General features: G+C 58.3%; 2 protein-coding genes across 2 annotated transcripts in view; both read left to right on the plus strand.

The window, feature by feature from the left end:
* HMCN2 (hemicentin 2) overlaps positions 1-1,979 on the plus strand; it is a 44,725-nt gene extending 42,746 nt beyond the window's left edge. The window contains exons 93-96 of the mRNA XM_088525457.1: positions 42-305; positions 959-1,078; positions 1,427-1,553; positions 1,625-1,979. Coding sequence (XP_088381583.1) covers positions 42-305; positions 959-1,078; positions 1,427-1,553; positions 1,625-1,979 — 866 coding nt within the window. The remainder of the gene's footprint in view (positions 1-41; positions 306-958; positions 1,079-1,426; positions 1,554-1,624) is intronic.
* Positions 1,980-4,236: 2,257 nt separating this feature from the next.
* Positions 4,237-25,784, plus strand: ASS1 (argininosuccinate synthase 1). Its single transcript, XM_088525458.1, has 14 exons — positions 4,237-4,374; positions 4,446-4,514; positions 4,821-5,009; positions 6,503-6,559; positions 6,846-6,920; positions 8,269-8,339; positions 8,727-8,757; positions 12,391-12,481; positions 13,841-13,925; positions 14,894-14,958; positions 17,798-17,929; positions 23,099-23,255; positions 24,718-24,783; positions 25,314-25,784. The coding sequence occupies exons 1-14, from the start codon at positions 4,267-4,269 to the stop codon at positions 25,366-25,368; spliced, it is 1,251 nt and encodes a 416-aa protein (XP_088381584.1). The 5' UTR covers positions 4,237-4,266; the 3' UTR covers positions 25,369-25,784.
* The last annotated feature ends 677 nt before the right edge of the window (positions 25,785-26,461 follow it).

Genomic DNA, 26,461 nt, shown 5'->3' on the forward strand with positions numbered 1-26,461 from the left:
GCCTCAGTTTCCCCACCGCTCAGCGGCGCTTTCCTCCCCAGACGTGAACGAGTGCCTGCAGCTCCCCCGGCCCTGCGCCTTCGCCTGCCACAACGTCCCGGGCAGCTTCTCCTGCCTGTGCCCACCCGGGGCGGCCCTGCTGCCCGACGGCAGGTCCTGCGGTGAGCCGGGCGCCCCCGCGCACCGTCCCAGCGTCCCTCCCCGCGGCCGCTCCTTCTCCCCGCGGCTCCTCGGCGTTCCCGATGGGACCGGCCCCGCGGCGTCCTGTCCGCCGGGATTCGTCAGGAGGAACGGCGCGTGCAGCGGTGAGCGCGCGGCGGGCGGCAATGCTGCCAGCGCAGCGCCGAGCGAGGAGCTTCTAGAGAGGGTCCCGCGTAGAGCCACAAACATGATCACGGAGCATCTGTTGCATGAGGAAAGGCTAAGTGAGCTGGGCCCGTTTAGTCTGGGGAAGAGAAGGCTAAGAGGAGACTTGATCAACATGTTCAAGTACCTGAGGGGTGACTGTAGGGAGGATGGGGCCAGGCTCTTCTGCGTGGTGACTGGTGACACCAGGATGAGGGGTAATGGGTGTAAGTTGAAACCCAGGCAGTTCCACCTCCATGTGAGGAAGAACTTCTTTCCTGTGAGGGTGCCAGAGCCCTAGAACAGGCTGCCCAGAGAGGTTGTGGAGTCTCCTTCTCTGGAGATCTTCCAAAGTCGCCTGGACGCCACCCTGTGCCACGTGCTCTAGGTGTCCTTGCTTGAGCAGCGGGGTTGGACTAGATGATCTCTAGAGGTCCCTTCCAACCTCAACCATTCTGAAATTGAGTTTGGAAGCCCCCTAAAAAAGGACGGGCTCCTTATTCCCATCCCCTCCTTTCCCTGCTGCATCTCCCGTCCCTTCCCCTGGGTTTGACCATGCCACAGCGGGAGCCAGCGGGGACGGGGAGGAAATTCACCCCTTTCGTCCCCACAGACCTCGACGAGTGCCAGATGCTGAACCAGTGCCAGCACGAGTGCAGGAACAGCGAGGGCAGCTACCGGTGCACGTGTCCCGCCGGGTACCGCCTGCTGCCCAACGGCAGGACCTGCCACGGTCAGTGGGAGCCGCCACGCGCCCCCTCCCTCGGCCTCTGCTCCTCAGCACCAGCCCTTGTCCCTATCGGCACCAGCCCTGTCCCTGTTGGCACTTGGCTTTTGTCCCCTTGCATGCAGCGTGCAGCCCAGCTCAGGGTCATTCTCCTAGTGGAGGAGCTTAAGGGGTATTCCCGGGCTCAGCGTCTTGGCTCCTGCATCCCTGCTGAGCCCGGGCGCTGCATCCCTGCCCCTAGGCCAGGGAGGAAGGTGTCCAAGATGGGTTTTGATACCTGATCCTGCCCTGGGGGGAATGAGAGCAGACAGGGTGCAGGTCCCCCCTCGCCCACCCTCCCTGCTGTCCCCGCAGACGTGGACGAGTGCGCCGAGGGCAGCCAGCGCTGCGGCGCGGGGCAGCTCTGCTTCAACACGCGCGGAGGCGCCCAGTGCGTGGAGGCGCCGTGTCCGGCCGGCTACCGCCGCGGCCCCAGCCCCGGGTGAGTGGGGCAGCCCCGCGGGGCCGGGGACAGCGCTCGGCTCCCCCACTGAGCCACCGCATCCCGCGCAGGCTCTGCTTCCACCGCTGCGTGCCGGCCTGCGCCGCGGGCAGCGCCTCCACGCTGCAGTACAAGCTGCTGCCGCTGCCGTGGGGCGTCGCGGGCGGCCGGGACGTGCTGCACTTGGCCGCCTTCGCCCGCGGGGCCGCGCTGCGCAACGGCACCGTGGCCTTCAGCCTGCTGCAGCGCGAGCCCGGGGCGCCCTTCGCCCTGCGCGACGAGGGCGGCCGCGCCGTCGTGTCCACCCTGCGCCCGCTCCGCGCGCCCGGCACCCACCGCCTGCACGTGCAGGCCCTGCCGCTCGGCGCGCGGCGCCCGCGCAGCAGCTTCGTCATCCTCATCTCCGTCTCACCGTACCCCTACTGACGGGAGGGGGCAGAGGTGACCACAGCCCCCGTGGCCCTCCTTGGTGGCACTGGAGGGGACTTGCTGAGGATGGGGAGGCCACCAGAGGCAAGGAGAGGGAATGGCGAGGGCATGGGAGAGCATGGGGCACTAACCACTTAGTGAGATTTTTGTACCCTTAACTTCGATTCTTTTTTTTTTTTTTCTTTAATCACTCATTTTCTATGGACACTTATTTATTTCTGATTTTATCCCCAATAAAGGTTTTTTGTGGATAAATAATGTTGGAAGAAGGTGGTTTCATGGAGCTCATGTTTCCTTGCTGTGGGAGGGGGCTGCTCCCAGCGCTAGCCTGTTTTTTTCCTTAATCCATGGTCTTTGGACACTTCCCTGCATGACCCTGGAGCCGAGGAGGAGACTGTCTGGCTGGGACAATGATGTCTGGCCAATGTTCAGCGAGGAAAAGCTGGACCCTGGTGCGGGTGCTGCGGTCAGCAGCAGAACGAGGCCACTGCATGTGGGGCTGGGGTGAGGGCTCTGCCCCAAGCACCGCTTTGGTCCTGCTCCGGGGGCAAGAGGGGCTGCATTAACCCAACACCCATCCCATAGCTCCGGCTGCGCCTCTTGGCTCTGCAGAGCTGCTACCTGCAGGGCTGAGAGGAGGAGGAGGGAGTGGAGGAAGGCTGCAGGGTTCGGCCCTGGGGAGGGTGGCAGGACATGGCAGGGGCAGCATTATTGAGGGATGAGGGCCCTGTGGTTACCAAATAGTTTCTGGAGTTGGTACCTGATGTTCAGGGATGCTGCAGAAACCCCAGTTCTAGCCCCAAGGCACCCAGTCCACAGCTGCCCACTCTTCCCGCACGTCCCATCCCGGACAATGCTCCTCCCAGTGGGAAGAGGCCGGGTGCCGAGGAGGGGGAGATGCAGGTGATGGGAGCACCCAGGGGGAGCAAAGTGCCCCAGAATCCTGGCAGCCCCAGCGCGTGCCAGGCCACGGGCAGCGCGTGGCCTGGGGACAGTGTGGGGACAATCCCCCTGCGGTGCCACCTGCTCGTGCCAGCTATAAGGGAGGAGGAGGAGGAGAAGGAGGAAGACGCTCTGGGACTGCACCAAGTCCAGCCGTTTGCTCCCCCTCGGAGCAGCCGCGCTCGGCCGGACACGGGCTGCTCTGCCAGGCGGGCTGGAAGGGGCATTTCCGCCGCTTGCCAAAGTTTCAAGTTCTTTTTTCTTCCCTCTTTCACTTTTCTAGGGTTTAGCAACAAAAGAGAAGTGTTCCTGCCGGGCAGCGCAAACGGAGCTGTTCTGGGAAAAGGCTGCCTGGCTCATAAGGAAATTGCGACAGAATAATAATCAGGGCCCAGAAAGTCCCCAATCCTTCCCATTCACTTCCCTCTGTTTGCTTTGATTTATTATCAAGTAACTCTGTTGTTTCAGGGCTCTCCCTTCCTGGGCAGTCAGGTTGGCACCAGCCTTGTTTCCAGAGCTGGAAATGCTGGAGCTGGGTCCTGTTTCCCTGTCCTTCCCAAGGTGGCTTGTGTCCCGGCAGCACTGCAGAGCACAGGGAGCCCACGAGCATCATCCTGGCTCGCTCCGGAGCTCGACTTTGGGGCTCCCTGCTAAAATTTCCACAGGCAAATGGGAGTTTTTCCAGAAACAGAGTTTTTTTTCCCAAATCCTGCTGCTGCCTGGTGGGTGACCCGTGAACCGAGCATGCAGCAGCGATGCTGCAGGACTCAGAGGAGACCCAGCCTGGAGGGAAAGCAGGGAGTTTTCCTGGCGTGATGCAGCATCCCGACTGGCCTGACCCCTTTTGGGAACTGGTTTGCTTTCCCGTAACTGCCCACGGAGGTGGGAAGCGGTGCCCGGCTCTGCCCACACCCCGGGCACGTGCCGCAGGGTGTGGAAGCGCCGGTTGCACAAGCCCCGGTGCCAGCGGGGCCGGCACTGCGCCCAAGGTGCCGATTGCTGCCGGCTGCTTGGCCCCTTTGCTCCTCGTCACCAGGGTGAGTTTGGCTCACGGGTGCCGGCTAAACCCATCCCTGCCCTGGCGCCGCGCCGGAGCTGCCCGCGGAGCCGGCCCCGCTTGCAAAACAGGCGCGGGATCCCGCTGACGCGGCACGGCGGGGACGGCACCGGCCGGCTCTGCTCCTCCCGGCCCCGGCCAAGGGTCAGCGGCACCGCGGGGCTGCACCGCCAGGGCACAGGGACAATTCCCGAGCGCCCGCGGTGCTGCGGCCGGTGTCCTCGGTAGCGCCGGTGCCAGCGCTCCGGGCCGCTCCGCTAACCCCCGCGTTCGCCCGCAGGTACCATGTCCGAGCCCAAGGGCACCGTGGTGCTGGCCTACAGCGGGGGCCTGGACACCTCCTGCATCCTGGCGTGGCTGAAGGAGCAGGGCTACGCCGTGGTGGCCTTCCTGGTGAGCCCGGCGCCGCGCGACCCTCCGCCCGCGCGTCCTGCTGGCTCCGTCTCATTTTTCCTCCCTTCCAGGCCAACATTGGGCAAAAGGAGGACTTTGCAGAGGCGCGGAAGAAAGCGCTGGCGCTGGGGGCCAAGAAGGTAACGCCATCCCCTCCCTGGGTGCCCGCGTGCGCCGAGCATCCCCCCTCCTGCTGCAGGGCTGGAGTATCCCGGGAGCTCGCAGACCCCCAGCTCTGGCAAGGAGCAGGAGAAGGAGGAGGAGGAGGAGGAAACCCTTCTCTAGAGGCTTTGCACCAAAGCCATGCAGGAAAGGGATGATTTCTTGCTCCCGCTCCTCATGCCATGGCGTTCGCTGCTGCGATTTAAAGATATAGTGAAACTTGGGAAGGTGCCAGGGGCAACCCGGGAGGCCTTGCTGTGACGGTGGCACCCCGGCCCCGGCAGGTGTACGTGGAGGACGTGCGCAGGGAGTTCGTGGAGGAGTTCGTGTGGCCGGCGGTGCAGGCCGGCGCGCTCTACGAGGAGCGGTACCCGCTGGGCACGGCGCTGGCCCGGCCCTGCATCGCCCGCAGGCTGGTGGCCATCGCCCGGAGGGAGCGAGCCCCGTATGTCGCGCACGGCGCCACGGGCAAGGTGAGCGGCGGACCGGGATGCTCCGGGAAGGGGGGTCCCTGCTGTCCCCGCTGTCCTCGCTGTCCTCACTGTCCCCGCTGTCCCCAGCCCTGCCAGCAGGGCTGTCGGTTGCCACTAGAGGCAGTCAAAGACCGCAGAAACGTCGTTCAGGGAGAAAACGCTGGTTTATTCCCATTTTACCCCGAGCGTAGTGGGGCTCTCCCTGCAGAGTGACCCATTCCTGTGCCCGTTCCAGTGGAAGTGGCTCAGGATGAGGGCAAGCGCGGCCGTTCTGCCCTTCCCAGGCTGCATCCCTCCTGGATGTGCCACCGTGTCCCGGCCTGGAGGAGGAGGTGGGCGAAGGCTGGTGCCTTCGGAGAAGTTAGGGATGCGGATAGGAGCGGGGTGGGAGTCACTTGTCCCGTCTGGTCCCAGCAGCGTCCGCATATCCCTGGGACCTGGCAAAGGATGGGGAATCCCCTGGGGAGCTCTGGGTGCCCAAGGTGCTGAGGGGCTCTCAGCCAGGCTGCAAGGAGGGCATGGGGGGCACTAGACGTGGGGAGGTTTTGCCGGGCCCCGGCAGCATCTCCAAGGAATTACGCCCTCGGAGCGGGCGGGTTGCCGGTAACCCGAGCCCACCCCGGCTGAGCCGCAGCATCCGAGCACCGGCCATCTGCGGCGGCCCCGCGGCGGGAGCAGATGGGCCCGTTTTGGGCTGCGAGGGGACGAGCGGATACAACCGCATGCGTGGAACAGTCCCGGGGGGGGTTCAGCCCCACAGTAAATGCATCCTGCAGCCGGGCACAGGGAGGGGGGTCCGTGTGCCCCCAGGAGCTGCTGCAAAGGTGGCTTTAGCAAAGGACATTCCCATGGGAGGGCTAATAACTCCCAGGCTGGCTCCTCTCCCTCTTCCCAGACCCAGCCTTGTTAGCGGGGCTCACCCAGCATGGGCCAATTAAGAGCAAGGAGGTTCAGGTCTATTTAATGACGAGCTTAGGGCTCTGTCTGCTTTTCCTCTCCCTTTGCATGACCCTTGTTGCTTTGGGTGCTTGTTGGAGATGCGATGGGGATGCAGCATCATGGGGCAGCCCCTGGGGACACAGGAGCCGCTCGTGGTGGCCCCTTCCCTGCTCCCCCTCAGGGTGCAGTAGGGAAAGGGGGATTGGTGGGATTTCCCACGTGTTTCTGGTGCTGAGAGCTGTGACCTTAGATGACACAATCCTCCCTGAGGAGTTTCAGAGCTCAGAGCCAGAGAAGGGAGCAAAAATATGGATCTCCTTTGCATGAGCGGAGTTTTCCAAGGCGCAGCCCAGGGAAGGGCAGCCCAGTGCAGGTTTGAGCCCCTTCCTGCTCCTTTCTGGCCATTCCCACTCTTCTTTCGAACAGTTCCCACCGATTTTGCAGTGTGTTTCCCCAGACCCTTGTCCTTTCCTGCGGGCGCACGCTGCTCGCAGGGGGATGCCACCCTGCTTGGGGCAGAGCCTGTCCCCATGCGTCCCCTGCCTACGTTTCAGGGCAATGACCAGGTGCGCTTCGAGCTCTCCTGCTACGCACTGTGTCCCAGCATCCAGGTAAGGACAAACTTGGATAAATTTGGCTCTGATTTTGGTGGAGGGGAATTTCTTTTTACTCCGTTGCAGCAGTTGCTGTGGGGCATCAGCGTCCCCTCCTGCCCAGCCCTGGCTGGGGATGCCCCGAATCATCTGCTGCGGCCCCATGGTCACACAGTGCAGGAGTCCAGCCCCATGAAGGGACGAAAGGAATCTCTATGGGACCTGGGCTGGGGAGACAGAAGGGAAAAATGTGAGAAACGCGGCGGGTTGGGACGAAGGCCGCCCATCCTCATCCTCGTGCCAGGTCATCGCGCCGTGGAGGCTGCCCGAGTTTTACCGCCGCTTCCCGGGGCGCCGCGAGCTGATGGACTACGCCGAGGTAGGGGATGGGGCCGGGGCTGGCGCCGACTTTTCTTTCCTTTCCTCTTTTTCTTTCTCTCCCCTTCCTTTCTCAAAGGCCCGTAATTACCTGGTTGCTAATTGCAAGCCGCTTTCTGCGGAAGCGAGGCCCAGCCTGGCGCCTCGCGCCGTGCACAAAAGCAGCTACCTGCCCCTTTGTTGTGCCTTCCTTTTTGAAGTACAAGTTGCAATAAAACATATTAGAAGTTTTGCATCAGGTTCCCTAAGTGCCCACCAGGGAACCTTTCTTTTTTCGCGACTCCATGGAAATGCTTGACAACTCGCCTCAATCAATCACAAGGCGAAAGGCAGCGCTGCGCAGGAACCAGAAAATTGCTCTTGGTTTTAAATAGCTGCCGCCGAGGCCGCCTGGGTGCTGTGGGGAGGGTGGTGGCCACACGGTGGCCGTGATGCCAAAGCCACCGCAGCTGGCACGGGACCGTGTTTGTCATCTGTACACGTTGGTCAGAGCTTTCCATATGTTGCCAAACAAAGTTTCAGCTCGGATGGTTATTAAGAGCAACGTGGTTTTATTAGGGGGAAAATGGGACACGTGTTTGGGATTTTTTTTTTCTTTCCTTTTTAATTTGGGGCTCTGCTCAAGCTGATGCTCGCTGGGGTTTTGCTCCCTTCCTGGGGTGCTCCCACGGCCAGGGATGATCCAGGTTAGGAATTAGAGGAATGGAGGGCTGTAAACCACAACCCTGCATGTAGTCGGGTCTGGAAGCAGCTGGGATCAGCCACAGGTGAGATGCGTGTGAAGGCAAGGGAGGGCCCCTCAGCACCAGCAGAGCTCAGTGTTAATTGGTTGGTGTTAATTAATTAAGGTCAAACACCTGATAACCATGGGGGGGTTCAGTGCTAGGAATGAGGGAGCTGGCAGGTGGCTTCTGCTGGGGGGGGGGGGGGGGTCCAGCAGGTCACTCGTGTCCTGGCTTTCCATGGTTATCCACCCCCGTCCTTGCTCCAGTTTGTGGTCAAGCTCCAGGAATACTTGGACGCTGCAGCAGTGCCGGGGCCACCACGACACCTGGGCTGCACCGCGATGTTGTGGCCGGCAGCACCCGCTCGCACCGGTCCCGTGCAAACACGTGGACACCGGCCCGGGTCGTCTTGGCCGCTGCCTCTCGCTCGCCTCCGTCGCCTCCACCGCTAATTCCCCTGCGCATCCACCTCGTTTTCACAGGCAATTTCCCCCGTGGAGAAGTCAGGGGATAATTGAGCCTGCGGTGACCTCGTTAGGGAGCTGGGCTCTGGGCCGGGGGCGGCTGCGGGCACCGTGTGCCCGGGCTCCGGGGTCGCTGATGGAGGCTCCCTGCTCCCTACAGAAACATGGGATCCCGGTGCCGGTGACGCCCCAGACGCCCTGGAGCATGGATGAAAACCTCATGCACATCAGGTGAGCACCCGACGGGGCGAGTGCCCACAGCCTGTGCCCTCATAGCCCCCGTTTTCCATGGCCAGCCATGCTGCCGTGTCGCACCTTTGGGGACAAGGGAGAAGTGACCCTGTCCATCCAGGGCAGCTCCATTCCCAGCATCTCCATCTTTCTAGAGCCATTTGTGTCCCACGGCAGCTGTGCCCGTTACCTCTGCTCTCCCTCAAATCTAGCAGTCCCTCCATGGGTCTCCAGTAAAATTCTTGGGAGTTGGAACGCAGATTGGCTCCCATCCTCATGGGACCCCCCGGAGGCAGCTCCACCAGGCTGAGCCCATGGGAATGCACCAGGATAGTGCGCACCAGTGTTGCTCACAACCACGTCTGTCCCTCTCTTCCTTCTCCACAGCTATGAAGCCGGGATCCTGGAGAACCCCAAGGTAATCCATCACCTCCCGCCTCGCTGCCTACGGGGCCGAGGGCGGCCTGGGCGGCCGCAACCTAATTGGAAATTTCACGGTGGGCCGTGTGTGGCCGGGGAGGCCGGGTCCTGCCGCCGGCACGTGAGCCGCAGCGGGCGGGAATGGGGCGGGCGCCGTTTTGGGGAGATCCTGGGGGAGCGAATGCTGGAGCTGGGGGATGAAGGTGCCATTAAGCAGGTGATGGAGGGCACCAGGGCTGCTTCCTCGAGCTGTCACTGCTGTGGCTCTGTCCTGGTGCTCCAGGTGGGCACAGGCCACCCGGCTGCATCCTATGAGGATGTCCCTGCCATCCGCGATGCCGGGGAGAGCAACTTCCCGTATCCATCAGTGCCAATGAGCGACGCGGGTAGAGGAGGGGGAGGCAGGGCCGGGCACCCCACAGCCCTGCTCAGGGTTGGCACGTGCCTCCCACCCGGGTCTGCGGGGCCACCGTGGCTCCGGCTGCCCCTCGCTGGCCACCGTGGGGCCCGTTTAATGCCATGTGGATCGGGTGCCCCATATCCCCCCTGGAAAAGCAGGGATTGACCTGTTCCCTTCCTGAGAACATCCCCATCCCTGCTGGGCTGGCAGGTCCCTCTGCATCCCTCCATACATCCTGGATGGAGTTTTCCAGGACAAAACCATCCTGGAAAACGGGGCCATTTCCGTAGTGATGGGGCTGCTCTGCTGAAGCCCACCTGGGCATCCTCTAGCCACCAGGGTGGCAAACGTGCTCCTGTCATGGGAGGCTCCGGGGCCGCTTTTGTGCTGTCCCCTGCACCATCCCGGTCCCTTCCCAATCCCGGGATGACAAGTCGGGCCCGGGGTACCGCTTTGGAGCGGGTCTTAAAAGCACCCGGGGTGCGGAGCGGCGCGCGGCTCCCCCCGAGAGCTGCCAAACGGAGGGATTTGAAAGCAGATGGTTGAGCTATTTTCTGCCTCTGTGAGGCCCGATTGAAGGGCAATGAGGCAGCTAATGCGGAGAAAGATAGAAATTTACTTGCTTTAACTTCATATGGCACTCTGAAAGAGTTCATTCAGGCCCGGGCACAACAATATCAGCCGGATGAATAAACCATTTGCGGCATCGATAGCTCTGCATCATGGTTTACTTCATGGACCATTTGCTTCCAATTTCTTCTCTTCTTGCCCCGTTTTTCTTGCTGCTTTCTCCCCCCCTCCTCCCTTTTCCACACACTCTTCCTTCTTCCCCCTTCCTCCCCTCTCTCCCCTTTAAAGATGACATTGCAGGACGAGCCCCCCTGCGGGGCCAGATAAATAGGAGGCATTGATACACTGCAACAAACTATTTGTCATTTGAACTGTGCTTTTAGGAGGGAGAATAAAAAGCGGACAGCCGCGCACCGTAATGATGGAATGCAAGCCAAATGTCACTTTTATTTCTATTTAGTTATTTTATTTAATAGGGGTTTTCATAGTTGCCTTAGAAAATTGGAAACTGCCTGACTTTGACTTCCAATGTTTAGTAAAGAGTTTTTAATACTTTCTGGTTTTCTTCCCCCCTCCCCTTCTTGCTGCTCCCCCCTCCAGCCTCATCTTTCCTTTTGAACTCCAAGTTTTTCATCATCTCCAGCGGGTTTCTCCGGCTAATCAGTATGATCAGGGCTAGGAGAGGCCGGGCGCTGCCGAATGGAAAAGCCGCAGTCTGTGTCGTCCCGCCGGGATGCGCGAGCCGGCGCCTGCTGCTTAAATACAGGGAAAGGGGCAAAAATACGATCGAGCAGAAACTCCCGGGACGGTTTGCTGGCATGCATGGCTTCCTGGGAATAACCCCAGTGGGAGTTATTAACTCCCTGCGGGATTGTCCGTGTTCAAGGCTGACTCCCTGGAGTCTCATTGGGCTCTAGCACCTCCCGGGGTGTCCAGAGGCTAAACCAGGTGGGACAGGTTGGCAAGACCAGGCTGGATACCCAGTACTGGTCCGAATAGTGCCTTTTGGCTATTTATTGGATAGGAAAATTGAAAATCTCTCTAAAAGAAGTTCGTTTCCCTGCTTTGAATTTTAGATGAAAATTTTTGCAGAGAAACTAATTTTCCCTCAAAAAAAGACAAAAAAAATCAATCACATATTTTTTTTTCTTAGCCTATTTCCTACCTGTTTTCTACCTTGACCTTTTTTTCCTCACTGGAAGGGAAGAGAAGGGGGAGGAATTGAAAGGAATAAAGTTTCTACTTTAAAAAGGAGAGATAAGGCAGGGGAGTCCCGTGCAGAGCCCAGGGCTCCAGCTGCCTGGGGTTTTGCAGGAAAATGCCTCTTTATTGCCCTTGCAGTAGAGCGTGGGTTTGGGGAAAGGCCCCGTGTGCCATATGTGAGTGTGCAGGTGTTTTACCCTGAGATTTCCGGGTGTTTTGGGGGTCTATCTTGAGGTTTGTGCTGCCCTTGGGTCAGTGCCCGGTTGGGAGCAGAAAGCAGCAAGGCTTCAGCTGTAAACGGAGCCCCTTGAAGCTACTGAAATATTTGAACATCCCAGATTAAAAAAACAAGGGGAGAGTCTTGCTGATCTGTCCACTTAAAAGCAAAGGGCAATAGTGCTTTAAAAACTTCCTAATTTTGGAAAATGCGGGAAGGTTCTGGGGACAGCGTATGTGACTTTGGGTGATTTCCATGCATGCCAGGGTGTTGGGTAGCTCTTTTTGTGATTTCTACCTCCTTGCATGGATCCCAGGGGATGCAGGCAGGTGCTCTGTGTCCCGTTTGGCTCTCGCATTCCCAAATGATGGAAGCATTTCAGGACCAGCGCATGCCGGGCATCCGTGCATGGATGCCAGAGAGGGGGCCATGCTAAATTGCCAAGCTCCCTCGGCATTTCACTTTCTGGGACAGAAAGCCTATTTTTTTATTTTCCTCCTCTTCTGGTACGTGCTTCATTTGCAGCAATTCGCTGCTGTCACCCCAGCTTCCACTGGGCCAGGTCTAAAAGAGATAAGATGCCTCTTTACTCTAAATCTGGAAAAAAAAAATATATATATATATACAAAAAGGTTGATGCGTTCTGAAATGGGTTTTTTGCTTTGTTGCTCTATTTTCCCCCCGTGCGTATTAACCTCGGGGACACCATAAAAGAGCCCATGCGACGAGAGCACCTGCTGGGGTCAGGCCTCGTCATTAGTTTTTTCGGTCAGCACGGAATGAGGCGCGCGGGGCCGGGGCGCGCGCGTGCGCGGGGCCGCCTCGCTCCGCCAAAGTCGCACTTTTTCCTGCCTGACTTGCTTCCCCGCAGCTATTCCGCCTCCAGCTGTGGGGGCGTCGAAGGAAAAGATGAGATCAAGTTGAGGGGAAAAATTGTCTGATTTCTCTAGCCCTTTGTTCGCGGGCCCCCGGGAAGCTCCGGAGCGCCTCGGTGCCGGCCCTGGAGCGGGATGCGATCCGTGGGGTGGGATGGGTGGCATGGCAGGGATTGGGTGGACACGGTCCCATGGGCTTGGGGATGATGTTCCTGCGGGGTTAGGGGACGTGGAGCCATGGGGTTTGGGATGATGTTCCTATGGGGTTGGAGCTGCTGTTCCTGTGTGGTTGGGGACGTGGTGCCATGGTGCTTGGGGATGCTGTGCCCACGGGCCAACCATCTCCACACTTTTCTTTCCTTCCAGAATCCAGCTCCCCCCGGGCTCTACACGAAGACCTGTGATCCGGCCACGGCTCCGGACACCCCGGACACGCTGGAGATCGAGTTCAAACAGGGTAAGCGCTTGCTTCGCAGCAGCCTTTTCCCCATGCAGGCTGAGACCATCCTCATCCTCACAGCTCTGGCTGCACCCATTCCCATGGACCGATTCCCATGACCCAGCAAGGCCACCAGGCAGACCACGCGTGGCTGTCCCCAAGGTGGGCACCACCTGGGATGTCCCCAGGGCACCTTCCCCACCACACGAGGGCCCTTCCCGACCCCATCGGGAGCTTCGGCAGCTCCATTTTCCCAATCCTCCCCATGGACGAGGAGACCCTCCCCTGCGCCCCAGCCAGCCCCCGAGTTAATTTATTTGAAGTTTTAATCTAATTATTACCCATTTTCAAGGCTAAGCAGCTTTGGGCAGCGGCGGCCCCGACAATGCGGGCTCCGCGCCGGGTGGACGGCGGCCAAGACCGCGCGAAGGCCGCGCGCAGAAAGAGCCGGCCCGAGGGGCGGCCCGGCCGCGCAGCGGCTTAAGGTTCATTATTGCCGCGACTTACATTTAATAGCAATTTACAACCGAGATGATTAAAAAAAAAAAAAAAGGTTTGTGGGGGGGAAATAGGGGGTTTAGGCAATGGGGGGAGCCCGCCGGCGGACACAGCTCGAGCGGGCGCCTCCGTGATAAAGCCTAGAAAGGGAGGCATTGAGGCTGAGTGGCAAGCGCCGGCGCGCGGGATGGTAATGAGCAGGGCAGATGGAGGGGGATTAGCCTCCGGGTCCGCGCCGCTTTTCTTTGTGGGCCCCGCAGCCCCCTTGTCAGCTTCCTAATACATTTATTGCTCATTTCACACCGCTAAAGAAAATGCCTCTTTCTATTCAGGGCTTTTTTTTTTTTTTTTTTTTTTTTTTTTTAACACTCTCCCCTTTCCCTTCTTCTTCCCCGGCTTCTCCTTCGCTCCCTTGCTCCCCGCCGCCCAGAGCCATCAAAAATAAATAAATATAGTTTATAAATGGGGAGGTGGCAGCGGGGAGCTCGCGGGGCGCGTTCGGCCCCGGCGGGTGGGACGGGAGCCCCGCGCCCGCCCGGCGCTGCTGGGACAGACGGTGCGGGGCCCTAGGACAATCGCCGAGCGTGAAATTCAATTAGTTCAGGGCCTGGTTGCGATTTCACAGGCCCTAAAAAAAGAGAAAAAAAAAGAGGGAGCGAGCAGGGGGGTGGGCGTTTTTATGGGCCTTTTTTATTTATTTATTTGGGCTCTTTCTGGCGAGGTGGGTCCCCCTCCCCGCCGCTCCCGCCGGCAGCAGCTTGGATATGCCTTTTTAAGAAGTTATTTAGAGTTCATATCTGTCACATCGACTTAGCGCGCGCGGGGTGACGGGGAGGGCTGAGCCGGCCCCACGAGGCTGAGCCGGCCCCGGCTCCGCAGGTGTCCCCGTCAAGGTCACCAACGCCAAGGACGGAGCCACCCGCCAGGAGGCCCTGGAGCTCTTCGTCTACCTCAACGAGATCGCGTAAGTGCCGCGGGCGAAGCCAGGGCGTCCCCGCGCGCGGTGCAGGTGACACCGGCTCAGGCAGGACGAGGCCTGACAGGGACATCGCGCAGTAGGGTCCGCCTGGCACATTCCCATGTGTTCCCACGTTCCCCGCTTAGCGGATGAACCCAAACTCCAACAAATCACACCCTTTGGGGCCAGCTCGTTTCTCCCACTTTGTCCCGCTGGTTGAGGGGACGGCAGGGTTGGGACACGGCCCTGGGACACGGCCGTGGCCTCGGCTCCGGAGCGGGCACCCACCGGGCCGCCGCTCATCCCGCCCTCGCCGAGCGCCGCGCGGCTCCCCGGTGCCGTCCTCCTTTGTGCCTCCGCCTTTATCCCCCTGGAGCTGAATGGGAATGAACTTTTCCATGTAGTTCTCTTTTTAAATGTTAATTAAGTGGTTTTAAAATGACTTCAGCCATCATGAATACAGCTGCAGCAGCGCCCCGTGTCCCCCCCACCGTCGCTTTGCCCGATTCGTTCTCTGGTGGCCACCAAGCCCTGGCTGAACGTCCCAGGTGCTACAAGCGTGAGGGAGGGAGGCTGGCACTGGTGACAAAAGAGTGACAAGGAGAAAAAGTCCTTCTGTGTCACCCATCCAACCTGGCTGACCTAGACAGCATCCCCAGAATGATGTTGGTACCTGGTGACTCGGTGTTGGGACAACGTTTCCCATCTGTGGAGGGTGGCAGCCATTTGGTCACCATGTCCTAGGTGACCAAATGGCTTTTCTGGGAGGCCTGTGCCGTGCTGCTGGTGCCCAGGGCTTACCAAGAAAGGTGCTTCTCCCGCAGGGGAGAAAAGAAGGTGTTCAGATGACAGAATCACTGCCGATGCTGGTCGCGGTGGAGCTGCTTGTGGAGTGTCATTTTTGGGTTGATTTCCCCAACTTTTGTGAGGGTTTGGGGTATGCAGGGTGCCAGCTGCTCCTTTTCTCCCCGCAGAGGCAAGCACGGCGTCGGGCGGATCGACATCGTGGAGAACCGCTTCATCGGGATGAAGTCCAGAGGTGAGCGGCACCTCCTCCCCGCCTGGCCAGGCAGGACCAGCAGCCCTGGGCTCCTCCTCTTTAATTAGCATCAAGATTTTGCTTTTGAAGGGACTTTGCATTGACCTTGCTCATGAAGGTGATTTTGGAGGCCCTGCCAGTGTCTCAGTTGGCGCCAAGCCTGGGGTCACATTGTCACTAGGGTCACCAGGTCCCCTGCAAACTCCTTCCCCTTCAGGTCTTACAAAGGGAAAAATTTTGGGTTTGACTCGATGCCTCCAGCTCCCAGGATATTTACCAGACCTCCAAATCCTCGTGCTTCTCCTTGAGTCCCAGCTTGCAGAATGAGGGGAATGGGAGGGACCCAGCTCACTTTGGGCAATACTTTTTTAAGGTCCTTAATAGTGTAAAGAGTAACAGAGGTATAAAGCTTAGGCAAACACAACTCACTGATTTTTTTTTCCTTAAAGCCAGTTCTTTGATTAATTGATATATCTATGCAGTTATTTGTGCTCTTGGTATTGATCATCCATTAGGGACCAGCTTAATTGAAAATCTCCCGAGGAGCAGCAGCCCCATTCAGCGCTCTGCAGCGCCGGGGCTCCTAATCGTCCCCTCTCCGTGCGCCCGCGCTCTCCTGTTTTAAATCTCGTTAATGCCTAATTAGATGCTCCCTTTCTTTAAACTTGCCCTTTGTGGCAGGGCGCGAGCAAATATTGTGATAACACCTCTCAGCAGCGCGCAGCCCCCCGGCTCTCCCTCCCCACCATGGGGCCCAATGGGCTGCTTGGAGAGAGCATCAGCCACAAAAGACCAAAAAAACCCAAACCCCCCGATCGTTTGATCCGAGTTTGAATAACTGAATTAAAAAAAAGGAGAAAAAAAAAAAAAAAACCCCTCCCGACCAGCACATGCTTGTGCGCAACCACCCGCTGCATTTGCGTGCAGGATGCTGAGTAATTTGTCAAAATCCCTTTTTTTTAAGGAGCCGGTGACATGCTCTAGTGACCCTTGCAGCATTTAATAATTTCTCTCAAGCCCATTTAACTGTCACGTTTGTCTCCCGCGTGTCACCGTCAGGCGCGCTCGCTGCGGCGGCGGCAGCTGGTGGCTTCGTGGGGACGGGGACGAAGCGCGAGATCGGCGGCTCCCTGTTCTGTTGAGGAGAAACTAAGGCACGGGGGGCTTTTCCAATGCAATAGGGATTTGGGGCATCCTTCCAGCCCCCTCGTCGGCTGGCACATTGTGCCCCCCGTGTGACAGTCCCCGCTCAGCGCAGCGGGATGGCGCGGACGGAGGTGGCGGTGACAGCGGCGCTTGCAAACAAGGAGATTTCAGCCGCGGCAGCTGCCTCCTCGGGGCCCCCCCGGCCCCAGCGGTAATTACGGGGTGATTGAAGCCTCGCCAGGCTGCTTTGCTGACACCTCTGTCTTTTTCCTGTAAACACGGGGAGATGAAAATAGACACTCGGAGCGGCTGCGAGTGTCACTTTGAAGGTGCCTCTCGTGTCGGCGGCGGGGCTGCGCGCGGGGCTGTCACTTGGCCTCCCGCCTGTCAAAGGCCGCGCTCCTCAGCAGCGGGTTTCCTTATGGATGGTGGAGGAATAACAGGGAAAACGGGTGTCGAGTGGGCCTGGGTGGCCCCCGGGGATGGGGCACCACGTGGGAGCCCACGTTGTCACCCTGGATGAGGAGTGCAGGGAGGCTCTGGTAGTGGTGTCACACTCTAGGTGGGTGCCCTCACCCCCAAAGCGGGGACAGCGGCTGCGGATACCGTCTCATGTGGTGGCATCTGCAGAGGGGTGCAGTGCCCCTGCGCAGCTTAGCATGCGACTGGAGACACCTGCAGCGTTTTTTCCTCTTCATTTTCTCTTTATTGAAGAGTGTTGGGTATTTCGGCAGCGAAGGTCAGCGCTCCCCGTTGCAGGGACAAGGGCAAGGCTGTCCCTGCACGGCATGGGGCAGCCTGCGGTGCCCTGCAGCCAACGGGCACCACTGAAAGCGGTTCCTTAGGCAGCTCCTAGCCCTAGACTGTTGCAGCATGAGCGCTGCCATGGCTTTTCTCTCCAGCTTTAGCCTCACTGAATTCAGCATTTTTGTGTTTTGGGGGAGAACGCCTGGTTTCTCTGTGGCATGATCTAGCAAGACCCAACGGGTGGAGGATGCAAAGGTGGAGAGCAGCAACGGGCAGGTTATCCCCGTGCCAGCTCAGCGGGCATCATGGATGATGGCTGCTGCAGGCGCCTGTGACTCCAGCTACTGATTTTTGCCCGTATTTAAGCAAGAAATAAGCGTGTTGTGTGGAGAACAAGCAGGAACAAAAGGAGCGGGTCTCCTGCCCCGGCTTGCCAAGAGCTTCACCCCCTTGTGAAAATTAAATGTCCTTGCACCAAGGTGCCTTCCCAGCCCGGCGGACTCGGGGGGCGGATGGGGAGGAAGCCGGGGGTCTCGGCAGCCCTGGGCATCCGCATTTCTGCCGTGCTCATCCCCGTCGGTGGCTCCGGCCCCGCTCCCTTTGCCTGTGCCCCGCATCGTTCGTTTAATTACAGGTTTTCAGCTGCAGACCGTTGGGCACGTAGCGGTGGGGGGATCGGTTCCCAAACCCTGTCATTTAGCCTCGTCAGAGTGCCTCTTCAAAGAGGGGAATCTAGAAATTTTCTCCGCAAGGTGCGGAGTGGACTGTCTCGGCCCCAGCATGAATATAATGACAGATGCATTTTACAGCAAGCTGGGACTGAATGCGCTCGACCACAGCTCCTTCTGTCAGCCAAGTCATTATTTTTTGTCATTTGCTGACAGGTTTGGTCTCATTCGTTTCTCTCTCTTTTTCTGCTTTTCCCCCTGCCTGGAAAAATGGCTAGGTATCTATGAGACCCCAGCGGGAACGATCCTATACCATGCGCATTTAGATATCGAGGCCTTCACCATGGACCGGGAAGTGCGGAAAATCAAGCAGGGTCTGGCCGTGAAGTTCTCCGAGCTGGTGTACAACGGTACGTACTGTCCTCTGGCCTGTCCCCTGCCACCGCAGCCTTCGTCAGCCCTCCTCCTCCTCCTCGTGCCTGCGCCAGCCCCGTTGCTGCAGACGGTGGCAGACCTCACAGACCTCACTTGTCGGTTACACTTTGTAGTAATGGGCCAGGGCTACGAAATGCAGGTCTGGATTTCAGGTTATTTGTAGGAGGAGGAAAAACTGGCTTTGCTGGTGTCAGGAGGATCCTGCCTGCCTGAAGGGGCTCCACATTTTCCTTAGGGAATGATGCCACCGTGCTAGAGGGCTCGCTGGTGGGAGATGTTCCTGGCAAAGCTTTGGCCAGCCTGGCACACCTGGCTGTGCCAAACGTGGTTATTTGCTCTGCCTTCATCTCCCCCCATATCTGCTGGAGCTGTGTCCTTGCTCTGAGCTCTCCACTGCTCCAGCACCAGTCCTGCTGGCCTGTCCCACGCCGAGTGCTGTGACACGGGGCAGCTTTCCAACCAGGCTCTGCTTCCGCCGTGTCCGTGTGAACACGGAAAGGGTCTGCTGGCCTCAGAGGGCTGCAAGCGTGGGATGGCACCGGCATCCTGGGAGCACAGCACCCATGGATGGGGTGCTGGGGAAGCCGTGGCTCTACGGGCTGCATCCAGAGGATGGTACCCCAAGGTCCCAGCTCCTGTCCTTCAGGGCTCGCACTGATCCCAGCTCGGGGATTTTTACACCCTCCCATTTACACCCTCGCCTCTGTGGCTCATTGCTTGTAACCAGCCTGTCATGCCGCAAGAACTTCATCCCTTCCGCTAACGCTTGCAGCGCTGGAGACAGGATCTCGCCTTGGAATCAGTCGCGCTGCTCTGGCATAAGCCCAGCGTGTCCCTCAGCCCGGCAGCCGCTGCCACCACCCTGGCACTTTTCTGACCCCCAGATCCCTCCCGCCAGAGCGACGAGGGCTGGACGTGCCGCGGCGTTCCAGTGCGGAGGGGTTTGGAAGCGGCGCGTGGCGCACGCCGTGCTATGCGGCGCGCAGCCCACACAGGGGCACTGCGCGTTGCGGCTTCGCCGGCGCCGCGTGCGGGGAGCCGCGGCACCAAACCCGAGCGGGCAGCCCTGCGCCAGCACTGGCCTGGCCTGGCCGTGTCTCCGTTCATGCTGCTTGGCCGTGCCCGGGTGGCACTGCCAAGATGCTGCTTAGGAGGCAGGAAGGACAAGGGACACCTGTTGGCACTGGGGTTGTGGAGAGCAGCAAGGCCCCTTTCCCTTTACCCTCTCCTGCTGCCCTTTGGCTCTGCTCAGCCGCCTGCAAGGGCTCAATTTGGAGGGTCTCGGCTCATTTCTGCACTGTGCTCATGGTGTGGGGACTGCAGGGAACCACCTGCCGAGGGGACAGCGGTTCTGGCTGAGGCTGCTGCGCTCTGGGCCACCCCGAGCTGGGCAGGAAGGGCAGCCCCAGCGGGGAGGTCACCGTCACCCTGGGAGCCTCTCCCTGCCGAAAAGCAGGGTCAGTCGGTGATGCCAAACTGGAGGAAGAGACACTCCTAAATCTTGCAGCAGTGCTCAGAGCCCCCATGCCCTGCTCCCAAATACACACTGGGCTGCCCTCTGCTCCCAGCACTGTGCTCCGTGTGCCCACAAGGGACGATTAATTCAGTATTTCCATGGAAATCCAAACAGTTAGATGCCTTGGTTCCCCATGTCCGCGTTCTTGTCCTCTAAGCTTTCTTCTCGGGGGATGTTACCTGCTGCTGCTTCCTCGGACACATGCAGCATCTCACACTGGCCCTTAACGAAGGAGCCCATTTGCTGCCTAAACTTTATTTTAAGGGCTCCAGTGCAGGGGTTTTGCCCCACAGGTTTGCAGCAGGGCGAGTGCTCCAATGGCCAGGGTGGCCGAGCTGACTGCACGGGGGGCAGAGGAGGTGCTGTGCCCCAGGGAAGTCACAGTTACCCCTTCTGCTGAGCGCAGAAAAGAAGCTCTTGAATCACGGCCCTTTTAATTCACTCTCTGATGCTGCATCTGCCTCTGGCTATTTTTATTAGACTTTGTTCTGTGTTGCCTTTTTTTGTTGTTGTTGCTCTCATTTAAGTCTAAACCTGTTTGTTTATTTCTAAACACCCGATTCTTGTGAAGCCACAAGATTAAAGAGCCGGTTGGGCAATAGTATTTTTGTTTATCGCCCCCACCTCTTGTAAGCAAAAAGGCTTCTGTTTCCGCGGCTCCAAATGCTGTCGGAACAGAAAATAAAGCACCGGGTTTGTCGGCACTTTGCCTTTCCTGCAGGAATCGCAGCTCTGCTCCCACATGGGGTTTGACAAGGTTTGGTTCGCCAAACCAAACGTTACAGCATTGAAACTAATGATTACCCTTGTTAGCCAGTACCCTCTCTGCAGCAGCTGTGATGGTCACCCGGCTGCTTCAGCCTGCGGCAACAACCGGTTTGGGCATGGGAAGCGTTTTTTATCTGGCTCCTGGTGCATTTGCTAGAGCCTCCGCGTAGCCCCAGCGAGGCCAGCCCTGAGTCACGCCGCGGCTCCTGTCGGAAGGCAGATTGTAGCTGCTGATTCGCGCTGGCGGAGGGTGTTTTCTGCTGCTTTTGTTAAGAAAGCTGCTAACCGCAGCATGCTTTTCCCTGGTATTGATACGATTGGTTTATGCTAGAAAGGTGAGGAGAGCAGCAAAGGGGAAAGTGGGGCTGTGAAGCTACCAGGTGCCGTGAGTGCGGGACAGCATCAAAGACGGAAGGCTGGAAGCTGGTTTGACTCGGCAGAGAGTTAAGGTTGTTTTGCATATTGCACATGGGTGTTTGATGTGGTGTTGTATGTGCAGCTGTGTGGGCTGGCCAAAAATGCCCCTTTTTTGTTGTGCCGTCTTGTGCATCCATGGTTTAACCGCTGAGCCGCGGTGCGTGAATCTAGATCCCAACTGAAGCAACGTTCGGGCATGTCTGAGGCCCCGATCTTTCTACCAGAGCCTGCAAGCCCCGTCCGTGGGGCTGAGACCATCTCACCGTGTCCCTGGACGTGGGCCCCACAGAGAGGGGTTTGCACAGGGTAGAAGCTCCTGCCCACGTGTACCTGCTTGCATGTAGTTGTGATTTGGGTTCCAATTTGGGTTTGATCAGGATGGCATCCAGGTGCTTTGGCCAGGACAGAGCCCATTAAGGACAGCCTGAACACAGGGAATAACCCGAGTGGTGCAAACAGGCTCAAAGGCAGCTCTGGCGCCCGTGGTCACCTCCCACTCAAGGGTGGCCGCTGGAGGCCAGGCTTTAAACTCTCCTTCCTTTAACACCTCATTATTGTAACTAGGCTCTGATTTTAAGAGAATTAGTGTTTATCTCCCCCCTATCCGGACTGATCCCATTGTGGAGACGTGGCTTTGAAGAGAGCTCCTGGCTGCTGGCAGGTAGGGCCAGGTGTTTAAATGCCATTGTCCCCCACCGGCCCTGCCTGCGCCGCAGATTGGAGCGATTAGAGCTGGATGGCAGCTACAAAGTGGGAAGGTGATTAAGACGGATCGCTTCAAGTGGGGAATTTGTTTGCAGTGGGGGGCGAGGAAGGAGGAGGCGCTTCCTCACACCTGGAGTTGTCGGAGTCAGGATTTAAGTAGCTGGTTATTATTTTAATGTGTCTTGCATTTATTTTTTTCCCCCTGCTACGGGGATGCAACAGCCCTAAATCAAGTGTGGCGTTTGAAGAGCTGGACTTTGGGTGCATTTACCAAAAGGAGGGATTTGTTTGCCTGTGGCCAGGCTCTCTGCGATGCTGCTTGCCCTGCAGAGCTGCTCGGGAGCTGCCCCATCGGAGCCCTCGCTACAGGCCCGCGTTCATCCAGCCTCATCCGGAGACCATGGGCTCCACGGTGACCGTGGGGCAGCACCTGGAAGGAGACGTCTGTCCCCAGCTGCTCCCAACACCCGACCCTCCGTGTGCGGAAACGCACGCGGCATCCGTGGGGATGGCACCGCGTGGACCGGGAGGGCGTCCCGGCCGGTGGAGCCGGGGGGAGCCTGGCCGGGTCGCTGCAGCCCAGCTCCGGCCGAGGTGGAACAACAAAAGCAATTGTTTGTTTCTCTAATGGCTTGGGCCTCAAGCCTGAAGCGCAGCTGGGAAAGGAAAGGTGAGAGGGCACCTGTGTGTGAGCAGAGCAGGAGAGAGATTAGAGAGATAAAACTCCGGCATCACTGGCGGCTGGTGAATAGGCTCTCTTTCTCTCTATCTCCTTCTCCATCTCCCGGGCTTTATTCCGGGTCTCCGAGGGCTCCGTGGCTAATTACCCTGCTTAGTGACAGGACGGTGCACAGGAATGGCAGGCCGGGCCGCGGGCCCCTCCACGCTCTCATCCCGGCTGCGGGACGGTGCGGAGGCGACGGGTGCTTCGCTCCGGATGCCGGCGAAGCCGTTGTCTTGGCCCGTGCGTGCGGCTGCCTCTCCGGGAGCCGGGACACGATGCGTTTTGAGCCACCTGAGTCAAACCTGCCCCGTGGCGCGAGCAGGAGGGGACCCGGGTGCTCCCCGCGCAGCAGCGGGGGGGAAAGCAGAGCCATGTTACCCTAGAAAGGGCTGGGGAAGGTGACCCTACCTGGGGGCTGCCCGAGACATCTGTGCCCTGATCCGATAAGGCCCCGGGGTCAGCCCCCCCGGGCTGGGTCACCTGTCGGGAGCCGCCTGCTCCGGCGGGGACGGGAGCGTGGGAGTGGGATGGGGGCCGCCGTCCCAGGCGCTGGAGCCTCCGGGGCCCCGTCCTGTCCCATTGGCCATCCAGGAGGATCTGTTGCAGGGCAGGGGTTCCGTTCCCAGCGTGGTACGGAGAGGGATGCGGGGTGCTGATACTTGGACCCTAGAGGAGGACGTGGTCTCTGGGGTGACCCCCTCGAGCTGCCCCTGCTCTCCATGAGGCCGGTGTGTCCTGGGAGTCTGAGTCATACAGAGGCATTTAATGCCCCCACAAGGGCATCCGTTTGTGTTCAACCCATTTCACACGTGGGAAAACTAAGGGACATCAAGGCAACGGGACATACTTGAGATCTCCATAGCTTCACGTGGCCCCCGGGCACGCGGATCCCCACCTCTCTCTCCCAGACCCCATTCCCGACGCTGCTCCAGGGCCTTCCTTCCAGGACATGGTGTGGGGTGAGGACTGTCTTGTGTGGCCACCGGCCCCGCTAACGCTGCCTCCTGCCCGCAGGCTTCTGGCACAGCCCCGAGTGCGAATTCGTGCGGCTCTGCATCGGCCGCTCGCAGGAGGCCGTGGAGGGCAGCGTGCGCCTCGCCGTCTTCAAGGGACAGGTCTACGTGCTGGCCCGCGAGTCCCCGCGCTCGCTGTACAACGAGGAGCTGGTGAGGTGAGCGCCGATGGGGCCGGCGTCGCCCCGCTCCGGGCAAAGCGGCTCCGGGGGGTTGTGAGCCAGAGCCGCCGCAGTGCTGCGTGAGGAGGGTGATGGTGTGAGGATGAAGGGTGCTCCACCAAGCTGGGCAGACCTGGTACAGCAGAGACCTTCAAAATAAGGCCAACTTCTGGCTTTAAAACAAGTCTCTTCCCCAGCAAAGTCCCCCAAATCGGGCTCCCCAGTGCCCATTTGGGCTCAATCTCCCTTTGGCAAGAGCCACTCAAGGCTGCGCTACTGCGATGCCTGAGACGACTTCCTCGGAGCGGAGCGCCCGTCGAAAGCACGAACCTTGTTTTGAAGTCAATATTATCCTCCTTTTTTCTTCCCCCAGGCTTTTGCTTTTTTCCATCTTGTTTTCTCGCTCGCTTGTGCGCTGCATCCCCCCCAGCCCTCCCTCAACCCCTTTCAATCTCTCTAAACACTTTATAAGCCATAAATATACCCGAATGAGTTTAGATCAGTCGGAGTAAATGTCAAATTATCTTCTCTCTTTCTCTTCTCCGGCTTTTTTTCCCCCCTTCCCTCCCCCTCAAAATCAACAGCTCCTAATAATCCGTCCCAACCCTTCATTATGCCTCGCGCTCTCACTTGGAGAGATTAAATGAATAAAGTATTAAAAAAAAAAAAAAAAAAAAAAAAGGAAGAAAAAAAATAGAGGTTGGAGAAGGGGGGTGGGACTGAGGAAAGAGAGAGGGAGAGAAAGGCAGGGGCACTTATTCTCCCTGCGTCTCCAACCATTTTCCTTTTCTTTTTGATTTCTACATCGCTGGTTTGAAAGCCTTTGAGTGACGGCGTCACAGGAACCCGAGAGAAAGCTGTGAGAGGCAGAGCTGTGTGGAAATGCCTCTGCACAGTAGGTAGAAAGTAACGTAATTATAGAGCAGGTCAGAACCACTCGAATGAGCAAAAATAAAAGCACAGAGGTTTTTCTGTAGCCCGTCAGGGGAGGTAAAATCATTGTAAACTCTTTTTTTATTATTTTTCCCCTTTTTCCTTCCTTCTTTTGAGGTTTGCAGCTCCTGGAAGAGGAGCCCTGCGTTTGGGGCATGGAGTTGGCCATGGGAATTGGGCGAAGCTTTGGGATGTTGCGTGTGGCGGCCACCTCGGTGCTCCCAGCTGGAGGGCCAGTGACATGACATGGCACCTCTGCCCTAGGGCCTGGTGTCACCATTGCCCCAGTCCCCATTGCCAGCGTCACAACATGGGCCTCTGGTGTCCATTCCCCTGCCCAGTGACACAACATGGGCCTCTGGTCTCCATTCCCAGGCCCAGTGACACAACATGGAGCCTCTAGCAGGGCTGAGCAGGCCTGGAGGCCCCATGTCAACCCCCTGCCCCAGTGCCACTGTCTTGGCGGTGACACCAGGCCCGCTCCGCATCCCTGCAGCCACCGCCACCACCTCCTTTCTCTCCACAGCATGAACGTGCAAGGGGACTACGAGCCCGCCGACGCCACTGGCTTCATCAACATCAACTCGCTCAGGTGCGTGGGGACGGCCCGGAGCCTCGCGGACGGCACCGCTCCGTACGGCCCCGCGTGGGCTTCGTCCTGGCTCATCCCACCTCATCCCGGCCTCGCAGCCGGCCTCCCTCCCTCCCCAGCCCCTCTCCGGCGCTAACAGCCCTCCGGGAGCGAAAGCCCTGCCTAATTACAGCCTTCCGGCGAGCATCCACTCTTGTTATTTTACTTATTTCTCAGGCCCCGCGACGCTCTCCAGCACCCCCTCCCCGTTTAAACGCTGCAAAACGGGCTGCATTTACATAATGGGCTCTTAATTTTTCCCGTTGCCTGTTAACTGCTTTGTTCTCCCCGATGCACCATGTCCCCCCACCCCTCTCAGATAAATTAATTACATTATCTCATGGAAAGGAGGGGAAAAAATATAATTAAACTGTACAGGCCTTAACAAACGCCTGCTCTTCACGCCCCCTCATTCTGCTTAAATTAATTGAAAGGAAATGTGTGTTATTACTGTTAATTTACAATTAATTTTTTTTAAATCTGGTTTCCAGGCTAAAGGAATATCATCGTCTCCAGAGCAAGGTCACCGTAAAGCAGGATGAATAGCAATCAATAGCATATGGGCCTCCCGCTCCCCTTTCTAATTTCTCTAAGAACTAGCACTAATTGTGGTGGTAATTTGTAATTGTAACTCGTCTCCCAGAGTCAGTGCCGAGGTGATGGCTTTGTTATGGGGCAGCCGCTGCAAGAGAAATGGAATCATTAAAAAGGTGGTCGGCCAGAAGAGAAGTGGGGAAAGAAATTAAAAACAGCCACGTGCTGGGCCTCTTCATTGAGAGCGGGGCTTTATTCTTTGCTTGTTTGTTTGCTCTTCTTGCGTTGAGTTGGCCAAGCGCTTCCCCGAGCCGGGCTTTGTGAAATTTGTAATGGATTGAGTGCCTCTGAAGGACGTGTGGGTTTTGTCGCAATCGGTACCTTTTTATTAAAGCGGGAAGGAGGAGAGAAATCTTCCCCCAAGCCAAGGCATCTACCTGGTTTCTTCCTCTGTGAATCCTGCCAGACGGAGGGAACAAGGTGGGTGGGCAGGGGGCAATAAACCCATCACCTTGCGGGGCGCTTTGTTTTTACGGTGGTTAAGAGGATTTGATTCTTCCTCTTTTGTCTTCATTTTAGCGTGCAGGGATCAGACTTGGGGCTTGTTTAAAAAAAATAAAAAATAAAACCGCAACACACAGCCAAATATGTGGCCAAAGAGAACAGTCTAGTTCCCTATTTCAATTTGATTTAAAGAGAAGATTTCTTTCCTGTTGCGTACGCAGGCAAATTAAAGATCCCTCTGTCCCCAGGCTTAGCTTTGCAGCACTTTTCCGCCTATAGAGTGTGTTGCTGGAACAGCTTGGCGAGGGGAAGTGAAACCGGCTGAACCTGCTCTGAAATGTAAGATGGAAACAGGCAACTGCAAAGAAAACCCTTTCCAAGCCCTGCAAATGCCTGGGCAGCGCTCCTGCTGAGCACAGCCCGACGGGGATGCGGAGGCTCCCGGGCACCTCTCAGGGCTGGGGAGAACATTTGTGCCAGGGAGAGGGGCAGCCAAGAGCGGGGCCCCCATCCCTCTCTGGGGATGCTCACGCGTCCTGTGCTCGCCTTGCTTCCCAAGCCTGTAAGTGTGACAAGTTCTGACATCACAGCTGGGAAAATA

Source organism: Tinamus guttatus, unplaced genomic scaffold (assembly GCF_059628265.1).
Source record: "Tinamus guttatus ecotype Peru unplaced genomic scaffold, ASM5962826v1 Tinamus_guttatus_pri_ptg000226l, whole genome shotgun sequence".
NCBI lineage: Eukaryota > Metazoa > Chordata > Aves > Tinamiformes > Tinamidae > Tinamus > Tinamus guttatus.

Excerpts from the sequence above, each read along its gene's own strand:
- ASS1 (XM_088525458.1), top strand. The coding sequence starts at position 4,267 with ATGTCCGAGCCCAAGGGCACCGTGGTGCTGGCCTACAGCGGGGGCCTG. Across the intron at positions 4,515-4,820 it reads TGGCGCTGGGGGCCAAGAAG|GTGTACGTGGAGGACGTGCG; the intron begins GTAACGCCATCC and ends CGGCCCCGGCAG. Across the intron at positions 13,926-14,893 it reads GTCTACCTCAACGAGATCGC|AGGCAAGCACGGCGTCGGGC; the intron begins GTAAGTGCCGCG and ends TTCTCCCCGCAG.